General features: G+C 49.8%; 9 protein-coding genes across 9 annotated transcripts; 4 read left to right on the top strand and 5 right to left on the bottom strand.

Moving 5' to 3' along the window:
- Positions 1 to 185: 185 nt before the first annotated feature.
- BDP55DRAFT_732353 (uncharacterized protein) lies at positions 186 to 1,897 on the bottom strand (the record flags this gene model as incomplete). Its single annotated transcript, XM_060579932.1, has 2 exons — positions 186 to 1,793; positions 1,862 to 1,897. 2 exons carry the CDS (start codon positions 1,895 to 1,897, stop codon positions 186 to 188), a joined length of 1,644 nt encoding a protein of 547 aa, XP_060425300.1.
- A 2,938-nt stretch (positions 1,898 to 4,835) lies between these two features.
- On the top strand, positions 4,836 to 6,130 carry BDP55DRAFT_635943 (Intradiol ring-cleavage dioxygenase; the record flags this gene model as incomplete). Its single annotated transcript, XM_060572840.1, has 2 exons — positions 4,836 to 5,088; positions 5,142 to 6,130. The coding sequence occupies 2 exons, from the start codon at positions 4,836 to 4,838 to the stop codon at positions 6,128 to 6,130; spliced, it is 1,242 nt and encodes a 413-aa protein (XP_060425299.1).
- A 470-nt stretch (positions 6,131 to 6,600) lies between these two features.
- BDP55DRAFT_696912 (uncharacterized protein) lies at positions 6,601 to 8,066 on the bottom strand (the record flags this gene model as incomplete). The annotated part of the gene is made up of 3 exons (XM_060577625.1): positions 6,601 to 6,899; positions 6,962 to 7,254; positions 7,312 to 8,066. The coding sequence occupies 3 exons, from the start codon at positions 8,064 to 8,066 to the stop codon at positions 6,601 to 6,603; spliced, it is 1,347 nt and encodes a 448-aa protein (XP_060425298.1).
- Positions 8,067 to 8,447: 381 nt separating this feature from the next.
- BDP55DRAFT_676353 (uncharacterized protein) lies at positions 8,448 to 9,407 on the bottom strand. Its single transcript, XM_060575814.1, has 2 exons — positions 8,901 to 9,407; positions 8,448 to 8,577 (listed from the first exon to the last, which is right to left on the bottom strand). The coding sequence occupies exons 1-2, from the start codon at positions 8,989 to 8,991 to the stop codon at positions 8,492 to 8,494; spliced, it is 177 nt and encodes a 58-aa protein (XP_060425297.1). The 5' UTR covers positions 8,992 to 9,407; the 3' UTR covers positions 8,448 to 8,491.
- A 59-nt stretch (positions 9,408 to 9,466) lies between these two features.
- Positions 9,467 to 11,002, top strand: BDP55DRAFT_676348 (NADH-ubiquinone oxidoreductase 20 kDa subunit). Its single transcript, XM_060575813.1, has 4 exons — positions 9,467 to 9,512; positions 9,585 to 9,845; positions 9,949 to 10,162; positions 10,221 to 11,002. Exons 2-4 carry the CDS (start codon positions 9,833 to 9,835, stop codon positions 10,669 to 10,671), a joined length of 678 nt encoding a protein of 225 aa, XP_060425296.1. The 5' UTR covers positions 9,467 to 9,512; positions 9,585 to 9,832; the 3' UTR covers positions 10,672 to 11,002.
- A 265-nt stretch (positions 11,003 to 11,267) lies between these two features.
- Positions 11,268 to 12,839, top strand: BDP55DRAFT_676346 (platelet-activating factor acetylhydrolase). The gene is made up of 2 exons (XM_060575812.1): positions 11,268 to 11,896; positions 11,954 to 12,839. Exons 1-2 carry the CDS (start codon positions 11,473 to 11,475, stop codon positions 12,634 to 12,636), a joined length of 1,107 nt encoding a protein of 368 aa, XP_060425295.1. The 5' UTR covers positions 11,268 to 11,472; the 3' UTR covers positions 12,637 to 12,839.
- A 1,714-nt stretch (positions 12,840 to 14,553) lies between these two features.
- Positions 14,554 to 16,514, bottom strand: BDP55DRAFT_753098 (glycosyl hydrolase). Its single transcript, XM_060580686.1, has 2 exons — positions 15,699 to 16,514; positions 14,554 to 15,647 (listed from the first exon to the last, which is right to left on the bottom strand). The coding sequence occupies exons 1-2, from the start codon at positions 16,428 to 16,430 to the stop codon at positions 14,679 to 14,681; spliced, it is 1,701 nt and encodes a 566-aa protein (XP_060425294.1). The 5' UTR covers positions 16,431 to 16,514; the 3' UTR covers positions 14,554 to 14,678.
- A 2,736-nt stretch (positions 16,515 to 19,250) lies between these two features.
- On the top strand, positions 19,251 to 20,517 carry BDP55DRAFT_676338 (uncharacterized protein). Its single transcript, XM_060575811.1, has 3 exons — positions 19,251 to 19,975; positions 20,039 to 20,179; positions 20,235 to 20,517. The coding sequence occupies exons 1-3, from the start codon at positions 19,628 to 19,630 to the stop codon at positions 20,310 to 20,312; spliced, it is 567 nt and encodes a 188-aa protein (XP_060425293.1). The 5' UTR covers positions 19,251 to 19,627; the 3' UTR covers positions 20,313 to 20,517.
- Positions 20,518 to 22,809: 2,292 nt separating this feature from the next.
- On the bottom strand, positions 22,810 to 25,523 carry BDP55DRAFT_696908 (RecQ family ATP-dependent DNA helicase; the record flags this gene model as incomplete). The annotated part of the gene is made up of 10 exons (XM_060577624.1): positions 22,810 to 22,854; positions 22,921 to 23,061; positions 23,152 to 23,745; positions 23,806 to 24,129; positions 24,189 to 24,314; positions 24,385 to 24,496; positions 24,554 to 24,695; positions 24,749 to 24,782; positions 24,846 to 25,178; positions 25,227 to 25,523. The coding sequence occupies 10 exons, from the start codon at positions 25,521 to 25,523 to the stop codon at positions 22,810 to 22,812; spliced, it is 2,148 nt and encodes a 715-aa protein (XP_060425292.1).
- Between the last annotated feature and the right edge of the window lie 430 nt (positions 25,524 to 25,953).

Here is a 25,953-nt window from a genome sequence, read left to right as displayed (position 1 = left end):
GACGGATAGCACACACTACGCAGTGATTCATTCTTAGCGCATAGCCCTATGGATATCTCGTGAGACGGGCCGAAAAGGCTAGTCCCAGCGGTTCAATAACGCCAATGGCAATGCTCGTTCAAGCAGACTTACAGCGTCAAGTTGTACGACCCTTGCCTGATATTTATAAGGATCCGTCACTGAACCTACTCCTTAGGTGATACAGCCTTGACGGTGACTGTCAAGGGGTCTCCCCCCGCCTTGGCCTGGCGAACCATGGCCTGGAACTGGCCCTCGTTCATCAAATCCTTCATCACAATTTCCCTCGTCCTCTGGAGACCTTCCAGCTCATCGAGTCTCTCCAAGCTGGCCTCGAGAAGCTCGTCAAAGCCCTCCTGCGCGCAGATCTCCCGGAAAGCATGGTGCATCGGGACCGAGTCCGCCCGGACCATGGAGTTAGAATCGATCGAGAAGATGTTGAAGTGGTCGTGCTTCTGAATGAAATCGAACCTCGTCATGAGGAATCTCGCCTCATGGAGAGGCATCTCCGGCAGCTTTCCGGCCAGAAGCTCCTCTGGCTTCATTTTCTTCTCCTTCTCAATCAATGCCTTGGCCAGCAAAAATGCCGTCGTGGCGTGGTCTTGCTGAGCCTCGGCATCTGGATCCATGTCGGCGCCCAACATCCAGCACTGGCCCAGGAGCCAGCGCTTCTCCCTGTCGCAGATGAACTTGCAGGCTGCGAGCATGTCTTTCGATCTGGCGACATGGTCGAGGAACCTGACGCGTCCGCCGACCAGCTTGTAGACTTGGTTCAAGGTGTCGCTGGATACGTCCTCTTTGAAGACCTTTTGCCGGAACTCGTGTAGAGCTTCGACGGCAGGATCGCGGGGCACATCGCGGACGTCGGTCACGGAGATCCGCGTGGCTTGCCACTTGAGGTGCTCGGTGGTGCTATGGTCGTCGCTGGTGAACACTACCGTGACGAGTCGACTTGCCGCCCACATCTCTGCCCGCTGTTGAATCAGCTCAAGCAGTTCACGTCCATCATCGTCATCTCGGAGGACGTGAACTCGATTGATAATCAGGACCAGCGGCTTCCGGATGTGTCTCTGTCGCATCAGGGCTACCTTCTCCATCTTGTTGAAGGCTCTTTCGATGTCAAGGATGGCGGTTGAATCGCGAGGTCCCTTGAAGCTGAACAAACTTCCGATGTAGTCCTCGTGGAACTCAAAGTCGAGGGCCTTTCCCAGGCGAAGACGAAAGACCTCGAGATCGCTATGGGCTTCGAGCATGGCGATCCCTGAGCCATTGACCCTTCGCATCGCCTTAAGGATCATAGAGCTCTTTCCGGTGCCCTTTTCTCCCGTGATCAAGTGATATTGACCTCGGATAGTCCCGTCAATGATGCCGTCGATGTGTTCCTGCTCCGCGCGAGGGATCCATTCATTCTCACCCTCCAGACCCGTGAAATCGTCAATGGTATGGAGCTTGTGAGGCGCCACATGACGCCCTAGAGCCGTCAGCTCCGGCGTTGAAAATCCTACGCCAAAAGCATTGTCCATCTTTCGCAGGACAAGGTCTTTGTAGTAGGCGTGATAAGAGTAGCCTGCCAGGCCGAGGACAGCGATGGAGCCAAAGGCTGTCGCGCTGCCCTCAACGACCCTCCAGAAGGTAGGTTTCCAGCCATGGGGTGAGTCTTCGGGGTCACCATCTCCTTGCCGTTGCTTGTCGTGAGAGGATCCGGAAGTCGGGCCTTGTTGTTCCACGACGATGAAGCGGGTCCGCGTATGGGCTCTGCTAGTAGCCTGGTAGGCCTAAGCATCGATACAAGGCATGATATCAGCTGGGTGGCAAGTCGAATAGCGATAATGGATGTGCTTACCCTCCATTGTTTCGAGAGAAGGTAGCGTCTAGCCATCCGTGATTTGATGTCGTGTTTCCGGACTGGAACACCGGGGTCACACGCGTTGTCACGCGGAGATGTCACGGAGGAGCTTCGCACTAGCAACGATGATTGTTTCCGCGCTTTCTCCTAAACGGCCCCGAGGACACACACGCAGTGCAACTCTTTTCGAGCAGTTGTCAGGGTTGAAACGGGATCTAGGCCGTTCCAATATGACTTTTTTCGAATTTCTTGGCAAAGCGTGCGCGTCCTAAGATGCACTTCGAAGACTACTGGCCAAATGGCCGTTTGTGTCGTCAAAAGGGACGAAAGGTGCAGAAGCACGGTGATGGGCCCGCCATTTTCCAAGTGGGCGATGATGTACAACCTTAACTGACTTCCGCCTCTAGTATAGGGTGGAGAAATAGGGGATACTCTTCAGTGGATTCATGCGACAAGCCAAGTAATTACAGGGACCTTCCGCGGACCGCAGCCCCCTGCGCCGTCCGCTGTCAGCGAGGATCCATAAAACCAATCTCCAAGATCCGGGCATGAGCGAAGAGCAACCGACGGGATATATAATCCACTGCAAATACGTTCCGTTTCATTTTCCATACTTGGTGATAGTTGTGTACTTTGACATGCTTGGATAGTTTTTCTCGATGCTCGCCTGTTTTTAGAACCGGTATGCACTACAGTTTATGAATCAAACTCAGCCCACCTAGGGGATGGTTCTCAAAGTTATTTCAGTGCTTGTGTCCAAGGCTACAAATTTATAGCGCTGTTCTCGAGGGGGAGTTAAGCCGCGGGATTCTCTGGGTGGCATTTTCACGTCAGAAATGACAGAATACATGATTGAATTTCGGCCTACATCGAGTCATCAACTAATTAAAAATCCTAAATTCTCATAACTATGGATGGATAGGTAGACACAGAGTCTTATGCTACTCCAATATCTATAGAGGTATTAAGGGGAGTCGCATCCAATACATGCCACCATCGTGGAGAATGGAGTTAACGACTTCACAATGTAAGGTAGAGTAAGGTAAGACGGGAACTGTCCGACATTCAGAGGATCGGCTGTCGTCAGCAGATACTCGCGAGTAGAATTACGACCAGGCACATGGACTACAGACGACTTTCATAACCTAGAGAGATCCATGGTGCGTTTATCTACAAGTTTGATGAAGTCCCGGATTGGATGCTAGACTCGATTTAGTAGGTAGTATCGTTGCATAAGATTTCGACACCCTGCCTTCTCAGAGTATTTTTCTCATTGCCATGTCCTATTTCATATTGAATCAGCTATCATTATGAGATGTTCAGTGAAACTGCGATGTGAGATACATCATACATGCATGAGTACGGGGAGGAAACGAAGCTCTTTTCCTTCTACCTTGTTGCAGGCGGTCTCGTTGTACTCGTTCGCCAAGCTGCATGCTTCTGAAGGTAAAGTTCTCCGGGAGGGCCCGCCGATAGGGGCATCAATCACATCATGAACAGCACCATCGTCATAACATGGGTCAAAAAGTATGTACAGACAATACCATGAGCCGCGTATAATCTTCCGCTCACAATAAATGCTTGAACCTTGAGAGACCTGCAAATTTGCGCTTTTCTCTGGTAAACCTTCTACTAAAGTCGCTTGCTTGGAGAGGAAATCTCTTTCTATCGATATCACGTCCACTACGTTAACAATGCGCATAATCTCAAGTACAGCAATCTCAGCGGTTGCAAGTCATGCTAAACCATGGCTGGATCCTGTCGTGACCTCTACCTCGGCTTCTGTCTTAACAGGTCTTCTGCGGGCAATTCAACGTCGATTTAAGTATTTGTCGACGGTCGAAGAGACATCCATCATAGCCGCTCGAGGTTGATGTAGACATTAGGACCCGAACACGCTTCACATCTCGATGGCGAATTGTGACGTGTCGATGATATTTCAGGAGCAATGCGAAATACACCTGAGCTATAAAGGCGTGCTGCGTGCGAATACATAACATTGATTCACGAGTACGCATATGCTCCCGTTGTTAAGAATTTTATAGCGGAAAATGGCTATCGCCTGAGGTATCAACTGACTCTTTACCTTTACCGTCACTTGCCGGGCGTGTAAAGTAGGCGTACGCGTACAAGACAGAAACTAAGCCTGGTGGAATCTCTGTGTACCCCTAGCTCCCGAGGTCGAGGTTGGTTAGGTGCTCCTGGCATGTCCGTGGCTATGATGCGAGACACGGCTGGACCGCAGAGGGCGGCGATAACGTGCCCAATGCAAATGTCCACGTTGGATATTTCTGGCTTCTCTCCCGAGACAAATTGAGTCGGTAGACACTAGCAACGCCACAAAGGGAATCGCCGACGGGTTGCTAATCCATAATCCACAACATCCCCCCCACATGGCATTACGCTTGATTTTATCTTTAACCCTGGCTTAATTACCCCTTAAAAGGTCCGAACCATTCGGAAAGGAAGAGTGATTTGATTGAGGTCTCTGTGATTCGCTGGCGGTTTCCCCGCAAAGTAGCAGCGTCGCACTAAGATCTGCCCTCCGCCGCCCAAGCTCCCACATACCGGGGCTTGGCATCCGACTACAGCCTCAATCCCTCCGGTAGACGGTACAAGACTGCAAGTTGATGTGAAAACCCATGCGTTGGACCAAGGACTGATGACGAGTCACTCATACGTACGCAGTTTGCAAAAGATTGCGATGTTGTGCTTTGCCCTTGCTATGTGATTCCGGAGGCGTGATTGACCAAAAGTGACGATATCTTGTTCCTTCCTCAGGAGTCAGGGATGGCATACATAAAGACGTCGGTCCATGGCGAAAGGCAATAGTTCCTGTTTGTTTCTCACCACCATCAGTCATTCCATTCTCCTCTGCTTCGATTCTTCACTCGAGTTAGATTCCGAGAATTCACACTCTTTTTGACTTTACTTTCGCTATTTTCCAACTTTGACACCTCGATCCGACAAAATGGTCACCGTTTCCCGCCTCGCTTTGGCGGCTATCGCACTCACCGGTGTCACTGCGCACCCGGGAGAGAAGCATGATCCTCACGTCCACAAGCGCGAGATGGCCCTGCGTCGATCTGTTGCCGCCAGCACCCGCCGGGCCCTCGACGCCTGTGCCGGCTCGGCTGCCGACGTCGCCCTTAAGCAGCGTGCTATCCAACGTCGCGAGGCCAAGCTCAAGGAGCTCCGCGCGAAGAGAGCCATCTCCGCCTCTGGTAAGTTTCCAAGTGGCATTGTCGTTATTCCAAGCTGATATGTGATTCTTCAGCTCCTATCCGCCGCCGTGCCGAGAGTGACTTGACCACCTGGGCAGCCATTGACCACGAGTCTTCCGGGGGATACACTCTTGATACCGACCCCGCCACTCTCTTCGCCCAGAACACCACTTGTGTCGTCGTTCCCGAGACCACTATTGGCCCCTACTGGGTCGCCGGCGAGCTGATCCGCAGCGAGATGACCGATGGGCAGTCCGGCGTGCCTCTGCACCTTGACGTCCAATTCGTCGACGTCTCGACATGCGCGGGTGTGCCCGAGATCTTGATCGACGCTTGGCACTGCAATGCTACCGGAGTGTACTCTGGTGTATCTGCCACCGGCCAGGGCGGTCTGAACTCGACCTTTGGCCGTGGTGTTCAGCAGACCGATGATGATGGAGTTGTCCAATTTGATACCATGTTCCCTGGTCACTACACCGGCCGTGCTACCCACATCCACGTCAAGACGACCACCGGCGCCACTGTTCTCGACAACGATACCTATGTCGATGGTGTCACCAACCACGTCGGCCAGCTTTTCTTCGACCAGACCCTCATCTCGGAAGTCGAGGCCGTTGCGCCTTACAACACCAACACGCAAGAGCTGACCCTCAACTCTGGCGATAGCATCGCCTTTGGTGAAGCGACTGCGGACTACGACCCCTTTGTCCAGTACGTTCTGCTCGGTGACGACATTTCCGAGGGTGTTTTGGCCTGGATCACCGTTGGCTACAACACCACCGCCGACTACTCCAGCTCTGCTAGCGCCGCTGCCCACTACTACGCCGACGGCGGTGTCGATACTTCTTCCGGAAACGGCGGCGGTGGCCCCGGAGGTGACGGCGGCCCTCCCAACGGCACCTTCCCCAGCGGTGCCGGTCCCAGTGGTGTCCCTCCCAGCGGTGCCGCTTCTGTCCCTGCTAGCTCTGCTACTTCTGCTGCCGCTGCCAGCACCACGACTGCTGCTTCCAAGGGTGGCTGTGCGCGCAAGCGTCACTTGTAAATTTGGTGAGGGGGATCAAAAGGCGGGCTTTTAGCTGCTTTGTTGGCGGGGCTATCTCGGTGTCTGCCGCTGAAGAACGTTGACAAAGTAGTTTTTGAGAGTTGATGTGAGCTGGTGGTCATTGTTTTCTGATCGTTATGTTTTGGCGAGTATGTTTGTATGTACATTATCGAGAAAAGGGTGGTTGAGACGAAGGCAAATCCTGCCTAGGACTCTCCTGTTTAGATTATCGAATCCAAAGAATTCGCAATCTCTAGCATTAGAACAGCCCACAATCAGCGTTGAATTGTAGTCATGACTACCTTACACTATACAAACATTTGACTTTTCGCTTCCGAGTTCCTCATTAATCATCTTGAAGTACATGTATGGTTGAAGGGGAGTTATGAAAGACAGCAATACCCGTGATGGTACTTTCCGTTGCATGCATCCGGCTCGATCGCTCCGATAGCCATCAGGGGAGACATCACTCAACTATCACGGTACTGGCGGACGAACTCATGCAGCTGCACAAGAGAGTCGTGTCCAACTTTCTGCATGTACGCAGAACTCTTGTCTCCTGCGATGGCGACGTGGACAAGCTTCCTTGCGATCCAGCACAGCTCGCTGTTATACCGGATCATGCCTGCTTTTTCAAAGGCGGCGGGGTCTATGTCGCCCCTGATCGTATCCCACATGCCCTCCCATCTGGAAACGGCACGTAGCAGGGCTGGTGCACATGCAGGCAAGACTCCCATAAGATTGGCCGAAGCCACCATGCCGTTGAGTGCTACTTTCGTTAGATAGGTATCCTTCTTGCGCGCATTGCAGCAGTACAAGGGGTAGACATACCAAAAATCAGTAGTTGCAGGTCCAATCCGTTGATATCCTGGAATGGAAAACTTCCCATGCCGACCCAAGTCTCTGCCATCAGCGCGTCGGTGCACTGTTTGACAGAAGAAATTCTCCTAGAACCATCTGCTCCAAGGGCGTTTGCCGCATCAAAGTATTCCGCCGCATCTTTGGCATCCCATAGCTCCAAGGGGCTTGGCAGGTCACAAGTCAACTCTGCAGGCGTCATCGATGGCGGTGTATTGAACATGCCGCACTGCTGCCAGTCTCCCAGTGCAGTCCAAATTGCGAGTCTGCACATCTATCAGCGACGTGTTTGATAAGGTACCTGAAGAGTGAAGAAGACTCACCTGATCTTTGATTCATTACGCACAAATTCTTCGTATTGGAATATGGGAGCATGTTTGGTCTGTGCCAGACCGAGAACCCTTACGGCCGATACAAGCTGTGGGAGTCGCTGGGTTCTGTTCTTCCTACGTGATGCTACATCATTTCTGAAGAACTGGACAGAATGGATCATGAGGGCTGCTTGTAGTGTCTCTTCAAGCTCGTGGGTAAACTCTGGCGCTGAGCCTGGGGGCATTAAACGCTCAAGGCATCGAAAGATATACTCCTCCGCAAGGGTGAGATACCCACGAGCTGCGAGAGCATCGTCGCTTGGAGGTGATCTTAGAGACCCAGATAGCCCAACAGCCAAGAGAAGCTGCTTTGTTGTGTAGTCACTGCCAAAGTCTGGCCGATGGACGATAGGAAAGTCAAGATGACTAACTCGGAAATATGTTGCAGAAAATTGGCACAGGTTTCCTGCCGAGAAGATCGAGTTTGCCGTGTCAAGATCAAAAGTGCCGTCATACCATTGGTTCGTAGCAACCAGAGTATGATGAAGCTCCTGTAAGCCCGAGATAATTTCGGCTGACCGCGGTTCCAGGCTTTCCGGCACAAGAAACGACATTCGAGTGTTGGCTAGTATGTTTTCTGACAAGACGTCCAAGGAATTGAAATCTATCAGCTCGGGGGCAAATGTTGACGCAAAACCATATGGGAGGAACGTGAAGTCATCATCAATCAGCATGCTTGGAGGGTATTGCGTGGGCATGCCCTTCATGGTGGGATCGATTCCATCGCCCTCGGTTCTCGCAGCTGCTTCGCTGGCGAGGAACTCGAGGATGTTTTCCGAGTTGGGATTTGTCAGACCGAGAAGAAAAGCGACTGTGATTTTGGTGCGGTCCTTGTCATTATCGGGTGTGCCTACCGCGGTAGTGGCCAATGACGAGGATGGTGTTGATGAAGATGCATCTGTGATCACGGAAGTGCTTTCTTCCAACCGGTGATATGTGCATGGCAGCTTGCGAGAGACGCATCGCACGCAGGGGTCAGAGGTATCGCATGACTGTTTGCTGTGAAAGCAGGCGTCGCAAGCGCGGGGTTTCTGGCCGCGCTTGAGATTCGGAACGGTCTCCTGGTCTTGTTTCTTGGGACAGTGGATTGTGTGCTTACGGCACACATCTCTGTCGCACTTTAGTGGGATTTTCAGCATGGATGTGCGCAAGATAATACGAACCGTCTGGCAAATGCCTTTTCGCAGTACAGGCACTTGTACCTAGCGGATTCAACGTCTGCGAGATTGTAAGTTCCGAGGTCAATTGATTCCCGAAGTCAATCAGACGCTAAACTCTAGCTCGTGCTGGTTGATATATTACAAAAAGGTTGATTGGGAAGAGGCAAGGTGAATCCCGTCACATGGAAAAGCTGGAACGAACTGACAGTACATTGATAATGACTACCGACAAATCGGGGGAATCATCACTGTCAGACGGGAACTAGGCGAATATCGCCCGAAATCGACAAGGCTGTAGGACCGAAAGGGCAATATTTGACACAAGATAAGAAACGCGGGAAGAATTCACGAAAGAAGGGAGGAAATAAGAAGATTACCTACGTGTGGATTCGTGGCGGCGTAGATGAGCGCTTCTCTGATACTGCTTCCCGCAAATAGCACACGTATGACCTCCGGTTGAAGGAGCGGCCATGGCGGGTCCGGCTGTCTACCGGCGGCGTAGTTTAAGAATACCAGTAGAGATAGCAGGCTATTCGAATTGGGCTTAGGATTCTCAGTAATCAAATCGCGTTGGTTGGCAGTGGGCTTGGATGAACGACAGAGAATGTGAAGATGGTGGGTTTAAGCCGATGAACGCGTTCGGAATGACGCGGGATGGCAGGACGATGACCCACTATTCCGCGACAAGGGGTCAAGCGCTGTCTGTGACCGGAGAAATCCCACCCCCGGGGTCTCGATGAGGTCTGGTGGATTCACTATCCCAATTGGGACAGAACTCTCGCACCTGCATGTCATGGTGGGGCAGTTGACGAATCACAGCGCCCTTGATCTTGGCATAAAATAAAGGGAAAGAGGCTACTCCCCCAGACTTTTATATCCATCTTGACCACTTCCTTCCTCCACTTCTCACCATCATCAACCTCAACGGCACCGGTCGGAAACCTCCGGCACAAGAATTTCCTTTTACAATCATAGTTCCATAGTCATATGCATGTAATGGATAAACTTACTTTATCGGTAGCACTTTCTGCACCAGAAAGCTGTTCATTCTGACACAAATTACAGCCACTTTGCGGCTATTGCAGCGCGATGCATCAATGGGGGCTTCCTTTAGTCGGAACCCGTATAAAATGATCATTATTTCTGATGTTGAACGCATTGCCCTCGGCCTCCGATGTTCTTTTATAATGTCCATTGCTGTGCTCTTTCCTGCAAACGACAGAGCTGGCCCATTTTGACACCCTCTTGCTTTTCTCGGCTTTTTCTCAGCTCGATGCTCGAGTTCAACTGACCCTGTCAAGTGGTGTTATAGGATGTCTAGCCTTTGTAAGTCAGTTCTATTTCCAGTTCTTCCTCGGACTCTCGGGGTCCTCGATCGTCAAGAAACATCGCCCAACGAAGTCCAACATCGTGACTCACCATCTACTAGCTGTTCTGCGGTTTCAACCGTCGAGACTGGCTACTCGAGCACAAGTTTGCGCCCTTCATCTTTCGTCTACATCATCTATACCTAGGTCTCAGCACTATCGAAATCGAAGCCATGCGAGATCAAACTCCACAAAGACTAGCATTGTACCACAGAACAGTCTACCGTTCGACAGCCAAATCATCAAACCTCCCTCCAACGCCGTCGAACATGTGTTGTGAGTCCAGCATAGCATCATGTTTCGATACCCTCGCCGCTGGCTAATACCAAGATAGAACCACCTTGGACAGCATTGTCAACTGGGCACGCCAAGGTTCCTTCTGGCCCTTGACATTCGGTCTAGCCTGCTGCGGTATAGAGATGATGCATGTATCCATGCCACGTTACGATCAGGACCGCCTCGGCATCATCTTCCGCGCTTCGCCTCGACAGGCTGATGTCATGATCGTGGCTGGCACGGTCACAAACAAGATGGCACCTGCTGTTCGACAATGCTACGATCAGATGCCAGACCCGAAATGGGTAATCAGCATGGGTAGCTGTGCCAATGGAGGTGGCTATTACCACTACAGCTACTCCGTCGTGAGGGGGGTGGATCGGATTATACCTGTAGACATCTACGTGCCCGGGTGCCCACCAACTGCAGAGGCCCTTCTACATGGCGTCTTCCTCTTGCAGGCGAAGCAAAGAAGGACGAAGATCACGAGGATGTGGTATCGGAAGTAGACTTGTGGGTAACGTCATGTACTTTACTATTCGGTGTATGTTATCCTGATTTCTATCTCTCTGCCGCAGCCTCTCCACTTCTGATGCCAGCCATCGTGTTAGATTGCTAGACCTACCTTTAATCACCTCAAAGTTAACGATATAGTACGTGAGGAAATGACATCAAGTCTACAGTGATTGAGAGTCCCACCTTTCGCCTAGTACAATAACAAAGCATAATGATTAGTCTAGGCCTAGGACCTTGAGTGGCATGAAGCTTAGTATCAAACACGGTATCAAGGGGTTCGCCAATAAGGCACCACGATGAGGCTTAAAATCATTTTTGTGCAATGTGAAGTGAAGGTTACTTGATCATCGGACTTGAGATTATTCGACCTGCTGTAGCCTGTCAGCTTACCTGCGCTCCAGATGCCAAGGCGCTTCGCACGTATTTCCCCACGCTACGCCCAAAGCCAGTTGCCCGACCTTGCACATATGGATGGATTCTTGTCAGCACAACAGGTTCCCGGCTGCCTGATTTAGTAAGGCTAGTGTTCATAGAAGCCGTAAGCCATGCTGATTCGACTGCGCCGCTGCAATGCTTCTGGTAACGGCTTCTTCCTATCGCGAGAGGGGTTCGTGAAGCAAAGATGCCGTGCCAAGAAAAGTGATGTTATTACTAAAATCAAAACTCAAATACTCTGACATCGCGTTGGGAAAGTCTCGCCTTCCACAACCTCTTGAGCTCTGTATCTTATCTCTGAGAGAATTGTCGCCTTGCTAGCGCTTCACGACCACCGAATTTCATCCCCGATTGGTAACATGAGGGTCCATTTTCCAAGAGCTCCCGCGCTCTGGTTTTGCGTGTCGCTGGCGCGTAAGATCCTTGGAGAACCGCTTCCTGATCCTACGGGCGAGTACAACGTCGGTGCCCAGCGCTTTATGGTGCCATTCTTAGACGAGAACGACGTCGTGTGGCCAAATGGTGTTTCTACGGAATACCTCGTAACGCTGTACTATCCCACCGCAGTTGAGAAGCCTTGCCCGAAGCCATACCTCGAGCCCGAGCTTGTCAAACTGTACACCGATCTGTGGAATTACAACATCTCTCACTTAACGTCGACGCTGCGGTTGAATGCGACTTATCTAGCTGAAGAAACAGGACCCACGCTTCTCTTCGGACCTGGCGGTTGGGGTGTGCCGACCGGTGGTAACTACATTATCATCTCTGACCTGGTATCGCATGGTAAATTCGCGATCCCTCAAGATGTTGTTGTTCAAGCTAACTTGGTATCAAACGAAGGATACGTCGTTGCCGCAATTGATCACGTTTACGAGCAGCCCTTTGTGCGTTATCCTAACGGCACGGGCGTCTACGGACTGCCACCGAATTTCAGCAATTACACGCTTGACTGGGTAGAGGACTTGCATGCCGTCAGGGTTAGACAGCAGCTCCACTTCATTGATTACTTCCCCTCACTTGTGGCAGAGCTCAAGGCACCCTTCAAGATCAACGAATTTGGCACGTTCGGGGTGTCTTTAGGAGGCTCTGCTGCTCTTACCGTAGCACTGGAGAGCGATGCGGTGGCAGCCGCCATCAACGTCGATGGTGGTCTTTGGGGTCGACTAAATAGCACATCCGACTCGGACCTGAAGAAACCTTCGATGATTCTTGGCTTTCAGGGCCACAATGCGAACTCGGATCGCACCTGGAATAACTACCGGGCCTGGCAGACTGGTTGGTGGCGTCTGTTCTCCGTGGATGGAAGTTTGCATCCTGACTGGTCCGACCTGGGATTCTGGAAGATTTTCGGCACGACACGTATACAGGGGCCCATTGATGGCAACAGGATGGTCTATATCTCGAGGACTTTCATCCGAGCCTTTTTTGACGATGTTCTGCGTCATGTCAATCAGCCTCTTCTGGATAGCCCTTCTGAAGACTTCCCCGAAGTGCATTGGGATGAGATCCACAACGGACAATGAATACAGCAGCTTTTGACATTATGAACAATGGAAATTTAGGTCATCCATCGAAGTGTGCATCGAATGACGGGTCGACAGTCAACGAGTGCCATTCTTCCTCTCCTGACGCTTCCCGCCATCATCGTGCTAGGGGAAAGTGTTGTTCTAAGACACGGGCGTCGTATCCGAAAGTGACAGCTCCCCGGAGTTACCATCGCAGTGCCTGCAACTTTGAAAAACTACGGAGTTATGGTGAGATTCGAGCATTGATAATAGAGGGGTATGCGGATTGATCATTAGTTACAAGGTGCATGTCTGCGGTCCGCCCTCCATTCCCTCCAGTAGATCACTTGCATGTAACCAGTGACTTGACTGATTCGAGAGACCGAAATTAGTAAGAAAGACATGGTATGCAACGAGCACCAGTGATATGCTTGACTGTCTATCAGTATTATTGATAATGAAACTTGATGGCGAGATTGACAACTTAGCATGATTAGTGCCATTAGGTGAAAGGGCGTCGACTCTATGCTTATTATAACCGAGACAAGTACCAGCGTGGCAACAACCACTGCTGTCTGTAGGGTTGAAGAATCGCATTATTATCTTGAAGAGAGCCGTGTCTCGCAGATCAGAATCAAAAGTGCAAAGAGTTGCCAATTTCGGGAACTTCTAATACTAGTTCGCGGGTATTTGAGATTCTGCTGTAATGGTCACATCTCGTCGAGAATTATTTTCATTTATTTAATATAAGGGGGAAAATGCAGGAATAGCCACTCCTCTCTGAGACGGCCGCCGATATCTCCGTCCTACTTTGCCTCATGATCTTCATGGGACCAATCTCAGAAGTTGAGGTTAATGCCACTTAGCTTCTCATGTTGCGTCGTGCCCGGAAGTTTTACAGACAAATTGAGCTACATGTCAGGAGCCTCGGCCCAACCCATATCCATGTTGCCGCCGGCCTCGGTCAACGATAGCTTTCTTCGTCACAGCCAAGGATTCGCTTTTGGTTACCTAAATTTTGAGGTATGATGCAGCTGTCAACACTGAAATACTGTGCACTTTGTTGTCTTATTGGACGACATTGAGTCGAGAACAGGAACCTTTCTTTCCTAGCCAGTCAGGGTCGTAAGACTTTGGGGGCAGTGGCACTTTCTCTGAACGTACCAATTTTACTGCATGACATTTCCCCACGTTGGCTACAAATCTCAAACTTAGCTCAAGCAGTGAGTGATTGAGCGATCTCATTCACACATCCTCGTGTTTTCGAACCCTTGCACTTTCGTGTTCTCAAGCGGTTAGCAGAGACGAAGGGAGCTATGCTGCGGGCAATTTTGTGCCACCGCACACCTTTTTGACCATTAATATGTGGGCAGCTAACAAACCACCGGCTGAGCTTCCATCGTGTTGAAGAGCTTTATTCCGAGCAATGGTTGAGGTCAACTCCAGCAGAGTTCACCCAAGATGGCAAAGCCGTATCAAAGCCATCCAGTTTTGGCCCAAGGGATTGCCTTGGGAGAAAGTTCTCTTTGAATGTCTCAGATACCTATGTAATAATTCCAAAATCTAGCCTTGCCTGGACAGAGATGCGAATGATCCTTGCTCACATACTTTGGAACTTTGACTTCAAGCCGCAATCCGACATTCAGAATTGGATCACAACTCAGAGAGGTTTTACTCTCTGGGAGAAGCCGAATCTTAACCTCAAGTTGTCACTACGCGAGTAAATACCAACGTATCCGTATAAACTTCGCAGCTTGACCAAGCTTAAGTATGCGGAGAGGTCGTCGTATTTGTGACGGCTTATAGTATATATGACTGGACAAGTAAATTGGGTCGGCAGGGTGCGACTGTAAGCACCATTTGTGCTTGGGATGTTCTTAGCCAATAATACTCTTTCTTTGACACCTTACTTGATGTAAATTATTAACTCTGATAGCCCAATCTGTCTTCCTTTCACACGCGACAAGTTCTTTTTCTAGACAGAGACTATGGTACATGGAGAAACATTGATGTAATTTTACATACAAAAGCGCAGGAATGGAACATAGCCATGTCTGCTATTATTTAGTTAGTGTTGGAATAGTGACATTATAATCCAACTTCTGACTGATTGGCTCGTACCTCCATCTTCCCACGTAGCCGTTAAATGAACCATTTCCACCATTAGTAGTAGCAAAGATGCCAAGCAGTCCACCTGTAGTAGCTCCATCTCCTGCCAACAACGCGTTGTTGAAAACCCAGAGTGACTGCTCAGAGCCAGCCTGATCTACCGAGCTCACAAAAAACTCGTTGTGAGTCTCGTTTCTCGGAGAAATCCGAACCCGGATAGCTCGGCCCAACATTTCTTGTGGAATAGGCAAGACTCGTGGATCAGGAGCTGTAGAGTTGTTGATAGAACGAGCCCTGAGTTGGAAATGAGGCTCGAGCTTATCTCCCTCGTTGGACTCAGCAGCCTGATAAATGATACCAAGATCAACATGCTGATTAGGGTTGACATAGTTTGAAATCCCGACTTCGTCACCAGCAGACTTCCCAAAGCCCAACTCAATATCAACGGAAAATTCGAAAAAGGTATGTTCCTGCCGTCGAAAGACAGAAGTGACGCCCTCAGTGGTGACGTTGAAGTTTGCATCTCTTGTGAGATTAGCGCGGGAGGCAGTCATCTGAAGAGTCCCTTCGTGACCTTGGGGAGAAACGGTGAGCGACGAGGCATTGAAAGGTGCTCTCCAAGAAATCCAATGTGACGGAATAGTAGACCCCGACTCGAAATCTTCCACATCTGCTTTGCCGACAAAAGGTCCAACTCCTGGTTCAACGAAAGATTTGTCGGGCAATGGCCCACTCATGTTCCCGCGAACTTTATCTGCGATAGGCCAACCACCCGCCGGCCAAGATACCGGGAACAGGACGGTCTCTCTGCCCATAGGATAGTTGAGGCTGTTGTAAAGATCCGGTCCTCCGCGAGTAGATAGCGCAACACCCCACCAATTTCCGACTGAGTCTTGGAAAAGATCAGCGTGGCCAACAGTCTGGAAGTATTCATTGGTGCCTCTGTTGGAAACGAGTGGGTTTTGAGGTACCGCTTCCCAAGGCCCTTTGATGCTTTTAGATCGTGCGACAGTTGCCGAATGATTCAGCTGAGTGCCACCTTCAGCAATCAACAAGTAGTAATATTCATCCTTCCTGTAGATGTGGGGGCCTTCGGCATTTGCACCCCCAGTACCATTCCAGAGATCCCAGGGCTCACTGGTATTGCCAGAGGAGAGATCCAGGTAGGTTGCTTTGATGGGTGTTCCGGAAGAAGCAACAACGACGGAGCCATCGTCATCGAAGAAAATGTCGGGATCGATTGTGTCGCCAGGTGTTTCTGGCCAAATTGCGTCAGACCATGACAGGTCGTCAAATGGGTCCTTCGTCGTGAATATGACAAACTTTGGTCCTCCAAGCTGGGCACTGACCCAAGTTGAGATTAGGTAGAATGTGCCATTGTTGAATCGGAGGGTACTAGCAAACATGCCAAGATCTTCACCTTGGCTTCCATTGCGAATCAGTGGGAATTGCGACACCCGATTGACTGCATTGCTTGCAAGTCTCCAGTTCAGAAGATCTTTACTGGCGTAAACAGGATTTCCCGGAAAGGTTATGAACGACGACGTCGTGCAGAACAGAGTCTGATTCCACTCAGGAACGAAAGTACAACTAGGATCCGAGTGCCATCCTGGAATGATCGGGTTGGTGTAAGACGTGTTTGCTAGAGAGCCCAGGGCACCTAAGGGGCATAAAACGAAGGGAATGAAATGCATGAACTGCATTTTCAGGGCCGAGAAAAGGTTCCTTTGACTTTGACAGTTATTGAGTTCATGATGGACGTGCAACTGCCGCCTCCTTTATTTACCAAACATTTCCATGGCACCCCAGTCTGGGTTGAGCCGAAGTAGCATCGACTGGTGAATTCACTCACTTGCCTGCCCCGCGTTCCCACTTCCCCGCCTTACTTAGAAGCGGACTTTCCGAGTTGCGGATATCCCGGCCTGCCTCCAAATTTGCAGCCATAGAGAGATGGTTGATGGGGCCGAACCGAGCCGAAAGGGCAGTTGTTGGCTGAAGCCATGATATTTAGCAATTTAGTCATGCGAAATTTTGATGGAAAGGCTGATGTAGATCTTGGAGCGGATCTCTGCTCGAAAGAATTCCAGAGGATTACAAAGCTTGCGTAGGTAGCCAGAGTGGGCGGGATTGCCTTCCCCCAATTCACTCATACAAAACCAGGGCAAGCGAAGTTTCGTCAGTCCCTCACTCCGGTATTGGTCTTTTCTACGATGTCGATGAACTCGAGGAATTGACCAGTACTTGACACTGGCATACCAGCCATTAATTACCACGTTGCGTGTATCGAGAACAGACATTCTTGCCTTGCTAACACATGAACATCAATCATCATGAGTATAGATGATATTGCTCATACTTTCTTGTAGCCTGCTGATTACATGTCATCATTAACTACAGGTTCAGAATGGATTCATGTGGATGTCTAACAACGCTCAAAGATAGATTCCCTCCAAACGTTGTCCGTTACTTCTGAGTACCAAGCCTAAGCCCCTTGCCGGGGTTTAATCTTATAGATAGCTGCGTAAGTCGTTAGTTCGTTGCGACAACCTTCCTCCTGCTACGCCATGTCTGCAGACGAATTTATGCGTCTATTTCGTGTATTATCTGTCGTGGCTTCTAGAGGCCGACGGTCTCATGCGTAACCATGGTATAGATACGGCAGATCTAATTACTTCACCTCTCATAGAACATAGCCTCAATGGTTTTAGCCAAGTTGCCTCTCCTCATCCAGGTAGTAGCGGTAAAGATAGTGGGGAGCTTTGCTATCGTCCTGCGAAAACGACAACGAAGGATCGATTTAGATGGAATCTTCCGTGAGTTGCTTGAGTCGGCGAGGCATAACGTGTCTCAGCTTGGTGATGTGTTATTCCACACCATCCCACCGGAGGCGATCTCCGCAAGACATCTACCGATAGGTAGGTACAGCCGGCATATGATCGACGTGGCCTGGGCTCAATGGGTTGGAGGACCAGCTTGGCGGATCCCGACCACGCGTCAAGCCGAAAGCGGTAGGGTGATCCGTGTGCAAGCCTCAAATTCTGCTCGCCTCGTCGCGTTCAAAATATTAAGCGTCGGACAGCCGCGGCAAGTCGGTGTGCCGATGTCCTGAGACTCAAACGTCGTTAATAAGCTCTGGCTAGTGCCGGGTCTGCCCTAAACCCAACCTTCCTTAGGCGTGCGATTGGGATAGCCCATGAGAGATGAGAAGGTTATCAACCCGTCAACAAAAGTTCTGGAGGCAAGCTAACGTAGATAATGGATCCCCATTCCCCAATGAACCTCAAATGCTGAATGTGATGTGAGCACGAATTCAGCGGTGTCTGTGATGCGCGATGGTGTCCGCCGCTCAGACAGTGTTCGCTGGCTGTACTGAAGGCATCTCTTGGCGATGAACTTCTTGGCAGTGCTTTTGGACGAGGAAGATCTTATCGCACATCCTCTAAGAAGACCGTCTTCAGACGATGATCTATGATCGACGCAGGGGTTCCCCAGCGGTCAAACCCTCAAGAAGTCACCGTCGGACTTTAACCTCATTCAAATTACTTGTTCTTTCCATCAATATGTTTTGTGGAATAACTCATCAGCTGACTTTAAGCCTCCTACGGTGCTAAAACAAAGATGAAAAAGAAGCTTAAGTATTCCGGCGCTAGTCAGGAGTTTCGAGCAAGTTACCGCATGTCAAGGGAGCTTAAACTTTCTTCTACTCCACCTGGGTAGCGCAGGAAAGCGGCAGTGCGGAAAAAACGCGGAGGCCGGCCCCGCCGCCCGCGCCTAACAAGGCGGGACGGGGACGAGCAAGCATCATCGACATGGGTTGCCGGAAGCTGGATAAACGTGGCCTCACTTCTTCTGCCTTTTGATCTCAGGGCTATAGTAAGCAGTCTAGTGCTACTCTCCTCAATCTGGGCTGGCAGAGACATGCGACGCAAGCCTAAAGTCGGACCTAAAGGTAGTAACGCGGCGAGCGAGGCGAACAAGGGAAGACACAGGTTCTGTCTTCAACTTCCATGATCGTAAAGATCGTATCAGTTGGATGCTCAGACCACCGGTGGACTTGAGAGGCAGAAGCAGTCGGTAACAGGGCTGGATCGGTTCTGGCTTCATGCATCCTTCGTCTTGCGCGCATTCTGACTCCCAACATTTCCCAAAACGGTCGCTGGGCAGGTCATGTATGAATCCAATGAGAGACGCGCTGTGAGTCAGACGTAGTCGCTGAATGAGCGTGAAGTACGACATGTTCGATCTAGGACTTGGAACTTGGAAGATACATGTGCCATCTCTCTACATGGATCGCTCTTTCCATGCCCTTTCCTCTTTCGTCTTCGCGTCTAACTCGACGGTTTTCGCGCTAAAACGTAACTTGTAGATGAGTTCGATCTATCTTGGCATCTAATGTGGAATGTGACCCGAAAATTCAAAAAGAGCAAAAGGTCTTGGCATCTAGGTTCAGCCCAAAACACTTGTGCGGCTAAACTTTCTTCGTTTCGACTCCACCCAAAAGCTTGTCACTTGTCAAAATCATTTGACTTCAGATGATTCGCGGGCGTAATAGCCCTTATGTGCGACACCAGAAAACCTTCCTTCACCACAGGGCGAAACGATCACGAAAGCATCACGACTTAGGGCAGAAGAACGCTGCTAGAGTGTGGTGGCTAGATCCGTCCACATCCCTCGAACGAAGTGTATGTTCTATACAGTTGGGATGATGACTCGGAAGAAAGACTTTGTTGACCATTAGGCTGGAAACTAAGCGTATATATAAACCACCCCAAGATGCCCTCACCAACGCTTTTGAAATTCACCATCTTATTCTCGGCTCATTCCACCCAGTTAAAGTCTTGACGGCTCTCACCTTTAATATCTTATTCAGATCAATTACTAATACTACTCAACTGCCAAAATGCGCGTTCCTCAGCTCATTCTCTCCCTCTTCCTCCTCTTTACTTTCGTCGTTGCTCTGCCGGTGCCGGCACCAGCAGACGCCCTTGCCGAGCGGGCGCAAAGCGCATCTAAGAAGAGCAGCGCGGCGGGGAGAAAGAAAGAAGCCAATGGCATCGACAAGAACATTAATATCCAGAAGCAGGAGCAAAAGGACGTCAAGAAGGTCCAAAAGGCCGAAGGCACAAAGGACTTCAAGAAGCAGTCGGGTCAGCTCAACAAGGACATTGCCAAAGGACAGAAGCAGCGCGAGAAGAACCAAAAGAACGCGGACCCCAACAACAAGAAGCTGAATGACGGCCTCAAGAAAGTATGGCACCTCCGGCTTCTCATTTGTTTTTGAGGCTCTCTGGATCTAACCGTTCGTTTCTAGGTCCAAGGAGCTCAGGCCAAGGAGTCAAAGCAAGCCAAGAGTCTGAAGGGCAATAATTCTAAGCAAGACAAGGCTACTCTTAATAAGCTCTCTGGCGAATTCAAGGGTGGAGAGCAGCAGAACAAGAAGAATAAGCAGGCCGTGAGTATATCTGGTAAAATACTAAGGAAGGTTAATTGCTGACTAGAGGGTACAGGCGCTGAGTGGTGGTGGTGGTGGCAAGAAGAAGGGCGGAAGATCCTTGGAGGCTGAGGGGACTGAGGAGATGGAGTAGAGAAAGACTTCTCTGGTCAAGACAGATGTCGCTTATTGACTGTTCTCGATGGGCAGACAATCCACAACGGAATGAGAATGGGCAAGTATCGAGATCACAGGATGGACGTGCAGAGAGTTTGGAGACTGATGCAATGAGAATGGAATCTGCCATCCGTAAAGTACCTAATTTCACACCTGAAGTCCTGAATACAATGCACTTGTGCAAGGTCCACCGATTATTTCCGCAGCGCTTCATTAGGGGGACTAATCCTACGTGATGATGAGATATCTTGATAACGGACCAAAACAAACATCCACAAGTAACACGTCCAATCCAACGCCTGGGACTGTGCAGACTACTGATGAAAATCACTAATATCAACTTGAGAGCTCGCTACCAGAGAACGGGACGGTCAGTTTTGAGGTATAATCAACGAAAGAACTTCCCGGACGGCAGCGAGTGGATGTTTTGGTAATGATTCTGTCGACGACACAATGTGAGCGAATCATAAAAGGTAAAGAGTATCTAGACAAGGCCGAACAGCTAGACGTAAGTAAGTCACTGTATGGGTATTAGTAGCCTGTAGGCTACCTTATAAGTAGTCCGTCATTAAAGTCGGGGACCTTGAAGAGTAGAAGACTACAAAGGTTACTGATTGTATGTGAAAACCTGTGTGACTCAAACATAAGCCAAGTTTGTATGGGTGGACCGCATAACATAGTTTTCTGAAGACATGTTCTAGATGGCAGAGATGATCTATGATTTTCTTCGAGAAACATCTCCTCCGGCTGCTTTGACCGACTTTTTGCCTTCAATCAATACTGAACTTCACGACAGAACTTACTTCCACGCAAGGCCTTTCGCATATGAGAAAGTATCTTCACAAAAGAAACAATGGGGGGGTTACCAAACTACCGGCGGAGCTCATTCAGCATATCTTTGATCAGCTTTCGACTCTTTCGTCTGATCCATCGTATTCGCACCTGGACTACCCAGATGACGGTTTCAAGGAAGAATTGTCGGATTTAGGAGCACTTAGTAGGACATGCCGAGAATTCAAACAGCTTGTCGGACGAAATTTATTCAACTACGTCGAGCTGACAGAACCCAGACACAACTACCGCATGTCTCTTATCAGAGGTTGGGCCTCACGTCCAGATTGCACACAGCATGTGCGACGCGTCTGTATACCCATCTATTCCCTAGAACAGTTTCCTCATTACGGCGATATGAGATTGTCAGAAGGGAATATCTCGCTCATCAACGACACATTCGGGAAGATGGGGCTCAAGATTTATCCCCCCAGATAGGAAGATAGCAGCCATATCAACATAATTTCCATGACGGTTCCTCTCATTGGCAAATTTCTCCGAAAACTCGAGATCCAGTACATCTGGAATGAGTACCATGACAGCCATGATGTTTCGGGCAAGTTTTTTGGAACAGAGGACGACATCTTTCCGAACTTGGATACGCTGTACATTAAACGTACATATCACAGGGGTCAGTTTCCGATGGAGTTTGTGGCATCCATTTCGAAGATTGCTCCCAAGCTAAGGTCTCTCAAAATACACAACTTCAACACCGCATGGTTCGACGGATCGCACACTTGGGAAAAGCTCACCAGCCTCTCCATCCGGCAAACTTTGCTCATGCAACCTGGCCTCACTGAAATGATTTCGAAGCCAAAGCACTTGTTTCATTTAGATCATGATCCATCTGACACGAGTGTCGACTATATGGTGGGCATGATCAATGCGCTGGCCCGAACACAAAGAAACGCTTAAATCTCTGAGCGTCATACTCCCTCGTCGATTACCTGGAGAAGCCGCGAGTCTGCAATTTCACAAGCTGTGTAACCTAGACAACTTCATGACGAGGTTGCAGGATGTCGGCACGCAGGCAGAAAATACTTTACGACAGCTCCTGAAATCTTTACAAAAGTTGCGTATTATAGCCAGAGGGTGGCGCTACCACTTGGACGATTTTGAACATTATTGTTCGGAGGAACATCTTCGAAGACTCAAGAAGACAGGCAAATATCGTGACTTGCAAGTATTTGTGAGTGATAAGTGGGAGGAAAGGGACGGAGAGGAGCAAGTCGACTTCGATGGACGAGATGAAGATTCCATCGAAAAAGGGTACTTAGCCGAGGCAATCGACTGGCTGTACTTGATGGCTTGGTACCTCGAGTCCAAAAAACATCAACGTCAAATGTAGCGGAAGATTCCGTTTCGGGTTCGACTATCGAAGAGGCGATTGTTTGTCTTTAAACCCACTCAACAGACGCTTATCGTACAAGTTCAGCGCGATCAACTTCTTTGAGTTCTCGATATAGCATTTTAGCCCAGTACTCATTTGCCAAAGTTTCGCAATAAAAACCAAGTATTCACATACAAGTGCGTAGCTTGAAAAGTAACCACATAGGCGGGAATGATACCGCTAGCTCATGTATTCCACCTGTACTCGCGCTTTGCATGATAGTGATTTCATTGACTGAGACCTAGAAGCCCTATTATTTCTTCCATTCCATCATCTCTTCGAATTTCTCGACGAGATCCTGTTCAAAAGGTCAGTCCAATATTCACAGAAAACAACACCTCTTCCCTTTCCTGGATGTACTTACGTTGAAGTTGCATGTGCTCATTGTCTCAAACACAGCTTTATTATTGTGCAGGCTCATGCTACTGACTCGGGGTGTCCTGATCCCGAAAGCCACGCAAGCCATGAATCGGGCATCGTATTTGGCTGTGCTGTTGGCCAGAGCCTGTCTAGTCTGAAGGGCTGTGGTCTTCGGTTTACCACCTTTGGCCTTGCTCGCCTCCTGTTGACAGGCTTCTTTGCAGACAGCCAGTACCTTTCTAATAGCCTTTTCATCCAAAGGTTTGGGGGCGAACTCTGGTAGCTTGACTTGTTGATGTGTTTCGCACCAGGTACAGTGGCCACATTCCTTAACGGATGAGTGAGTTGTATCCGCAAAGTAAGCTGCCAGTCCACGGGTAAGGCAGCTGCTGTCTGTCAGCAGGTTGACCAGATCCTGAACGCGCTGCAAATCCTGCTTCTCCTTCTTCACAATCTCCTTGTTAATATTGTCAATGATCTCGTCGATGTCGGCTTGCTTGCTTGGAAGTTTCTTGCTGACGCGGAAGACCTTCTGAACACCGCTCTTGTTGAGCTTGATGGCACCAGACTCGGCCCACGAGTCTAACTTGCGCGTAAGATCAGCGCGGCTAACTCCGCAGTTTCCAGCAGGAACGTCAACATCAATGTTGGTCCAGGTTTGCGCTTTTCTGGAGTGGGAAAGGATGTACTTCGATGCTGGTGAGCCGTCGGTCTCTAAAGTACGATTCTGTAGCACCTGATACTTGTATTCGGAGTACTGAGGAGTACTAGCCCGAAGAAGACCGAATTTTAGTTCTAGGTAGGCGTAGATGATGGAAAGTTGAGTCTCCTATGGACCATGAATTATCAGGAATGTCGGCACAAGGGAGGGGAAATGGACCCGACAAACCCTAATATCTACCCGTCGTGATTGAGATGTAAGAGCCACGGAGAACGGTTCACCGGGTTTCAGCTGACAGTTTTCCTTACTGCAGATCTCTTCGAATAGTGTTCGTAGAGCCAGCATAGACGGTCGTTCGCCGTGGATAAAAACATTTCTGACGAAGAAGTCCTTATCAGAAAGATAGAGCATGCACGTACTTGGTTTGCCGTCTCGCCCGGCTCTTCCAATCTGCTGGCTGTATGCTTCGAGGCTGCCTGGGAGATCGAAATGGATAATGGTCCGCACATTCTCCTTGTCGATACCCATGCCGAAGGCAATCGTGCCTACAATCTGATTGCATTTCATCATGTCAGAAACTCATTCCGTGAAAGGGCGTCTGGCTCACTCACGATCATGTTTTCACTCTTGAGAAACGTGTCTTGTATTCCACCGCGTACATCCGCGTTTAATCCTCCATGATATGCGCGAGCGTTGAAGTTCTTTTTAGATAGTTCACCGGCTAGGGTTTCTGCAGCCTTTTCGTACATGGATTAGCAACATTGAAAGTTCCATTGGAAGGTGGATGGAAAGTGAATAGAACCCTACCGCATGGGTCGTGACATATATGATGGATGGCCCGGGGTGTTTCTTCAGGAATTTAGTGCATATCGCGACTTGGTCGTCGTCTGCAGTGATAGGCTCGACCAAAAGGCGAAGACTAGGAAACATTAGCATGGCCTTGATAGAAAAAGGGACTGTTGTTGTCTTGACTGACTTTGATCGGTACATGCTCGTCACGAAAAGACCCTCGGGCGGAATGTCGAAAGTAGCTCGGATGTCTTTAGCAACGGCTGCTGTGGCGGTCGCCGTAAGGCAGATGACTCTGTCCACGTTGGCTTCTTTTGCGAAACGAGCGACTACAAACTCTTTTTTAGTAGAAGCAGAAAGAGGAACCGTATTGGGAACCGACTTTTGAGGTAGTCTGGGCGGAAAGAGTGGCCCCACTGCAGTTATGTCAGACGAAGGGATTCGCATAAGTATTGGACGCATAGCGATAGTAGACACACCTCTGAAATGCAATGCGCTTCATCAATCGCTAACAAGCGAATGCCACCACGGATAGACTTGAGGGATGCAAGAAAGCCTTCATTGTTGAGCCGCTCTGGTGCGCAGTACAGAAGATCGAGTTTGCCACAAGCTAACTTGCTATGTATGTCGACGAACTCTTCGCGACTTTGCGTCGAATCTAGAACGGCTGCAGAGATGCCTCGGCGGCGCAGAGCATCGACTTGGTCCTTCATCAATGCTATGAGGGGAGAAATGACGACCGCGACACCACTTTCTTCTGGGCTGCGGGATTTGGTTTCCTTGTCGAGCTCCTTTATAGCCACGGCAGGGACCTTTTCGTGTTAGTTATATGTTGCTGTCATGGGCAGAGCTTCTCGTACCTGGTAACACAGGCTCTTGCCTCCGCCAGTGGGAAACACTACAACAGCGCTGTCGCCACTGATGATGCGATTGATAGCTGCTTCCTGCTCCAGACGAAAGCTTTCCAGGCCGAATCGTTCTCGCAAGACTCTGCGGGCCAGTTCCGAGTGACCAGAGGAAGTTTTCTGTCGTTTCTGTCCTGAATCTTTACTTTGGTCAGTATCCTCATTGATTCGCTTAGCTCCAGAGGGAGCAGCGTCCACCACGGCGAGGAGATCGGCTTCATCGGCCGAGTCGAAGCCAAAGTCGTCATCCATCTTCGGTAACAATGGAGGCTCGAGTAGAATCAACACCAAGTCTTCTCCGTAAAATTGGAATGGACGGCGCAATTCCTTCGCGGGCGGTGGTTGAGGTTGAGATCGATGACGTCCCAATTGGGAAGTACCTGGGTCGTGCTAGGCAATTACGATTGATACGCGCCGACGCGTTCTGGGCAGGAGCTCGCATCGCGTGGGTCATGTGACTTATGGGTTGAGGCCCACCACCTCGGCAACTTCGTTTTGCGACTCACTCAACGTGTCTCGCTGTGTTCCCCGAAATTGATTAAAAATCCAGGCAAAGCTCGACAGTTCAAACAATTATGAGTCCTTGTTATCAGCTATCCTAAAGCCCGAGAAACCATGCTGAAAATATTCGGTCCGAGTGGCCTCTGGCGTCTCTACCCTTGCCGAGCGTAGGGTTCGGTGC

This window comes from Colletotrichum godetiae (genome assembly GCF_030913485.1).
Source record: "Colletotrichum godetiae strain CBS 193.32 chromosome Unknown BDP55scaffold_48, whole genome shotgun sequence".
In the NCBI taxonomy this organism is placed as follows: Eukaryota; Fungi; Ascomycota; class Sordariomycetes; order Glomerellales; family Glomerellaceae; genus Colletotrichum; species Colletotrichum godetiae.
This window is presented reverse-complemented; position numbering and strand designations above follow the sequence as displayed.

Coding starts and splice junctions, on each gene's coding strand:
- BDP55DRAFT_676338 (XM_060575811.1), top strand. CDS start 19,628: ATGCGCGTTCCTCAGCTCATTCTCTCCCTCTTCCTCCTCTTTACTTTC. Junction 19,976..20,038: donor TGAATGACGGCCTCAAGAAA/GTATGGCACCTC, acceptor GTTCGTTTCTAG/GTCCAAGGAGCTCAGGCCAA. Junction 20,180..20,234: donor ACAAGAAGAATAAGCAGGCC/GTGAGTATATCT, acceptor TAGAGGGTACAG/GCGCTGAGTGGTGGTGGTGG.
- BDP55DRAFT_753098 (XM_060580686.1), bottom strand. CDS start 16,430: ATGCAGTTCATGCATTTCATTCCCTTCGTTTTATGCCCCTTAGGTGCC. Junction 15,648..15,698: donor TCAAAGGGCCTTGGGAAGCG/GTACCTCAAAAC, acceptor GAATACTTCCAG/ACTGTTGGCCACGCTGATCT.
- BDP55DRAFT_676353 (XM_060575814.1), bottom strand. CDS start 8,991: ATGGCCGCTCCTTCAACCGGAGGTCATACGTGTGCTATTTGCGGGAAG. Junction 8,578..8,900: donor ACGCCGCCACGAATCCACAC/GTAGGTAATCTT, acceptor ACAATCTCGCAG/ACGTTGAATCCGCTAGGTAC.
- BDP55DRAFT_676346 (XM_060575812.1), top strand. CDS start 11,473: ATGAGGGTCCATTTTCCAAGAGCTCCCGCGCTCTGGTTTTGCGTGTCG. Junction 11,897..11,953: donor CTCTGACCTGGTATCGCATG/GTAAATTCGCGA, acceptor TATCAAACGAAG/GATACGTCGTTGCCGCAATT.
- BDP55DRAFT_676348 (XM_060575813.1), top strand. Junction 10,163..10,220: donor AACGCCGTCGAACATGTGTT/GTGAGTCCAGCA, acceptor ATACCAAGATAG/AACCACCTTGGACAGCATTG.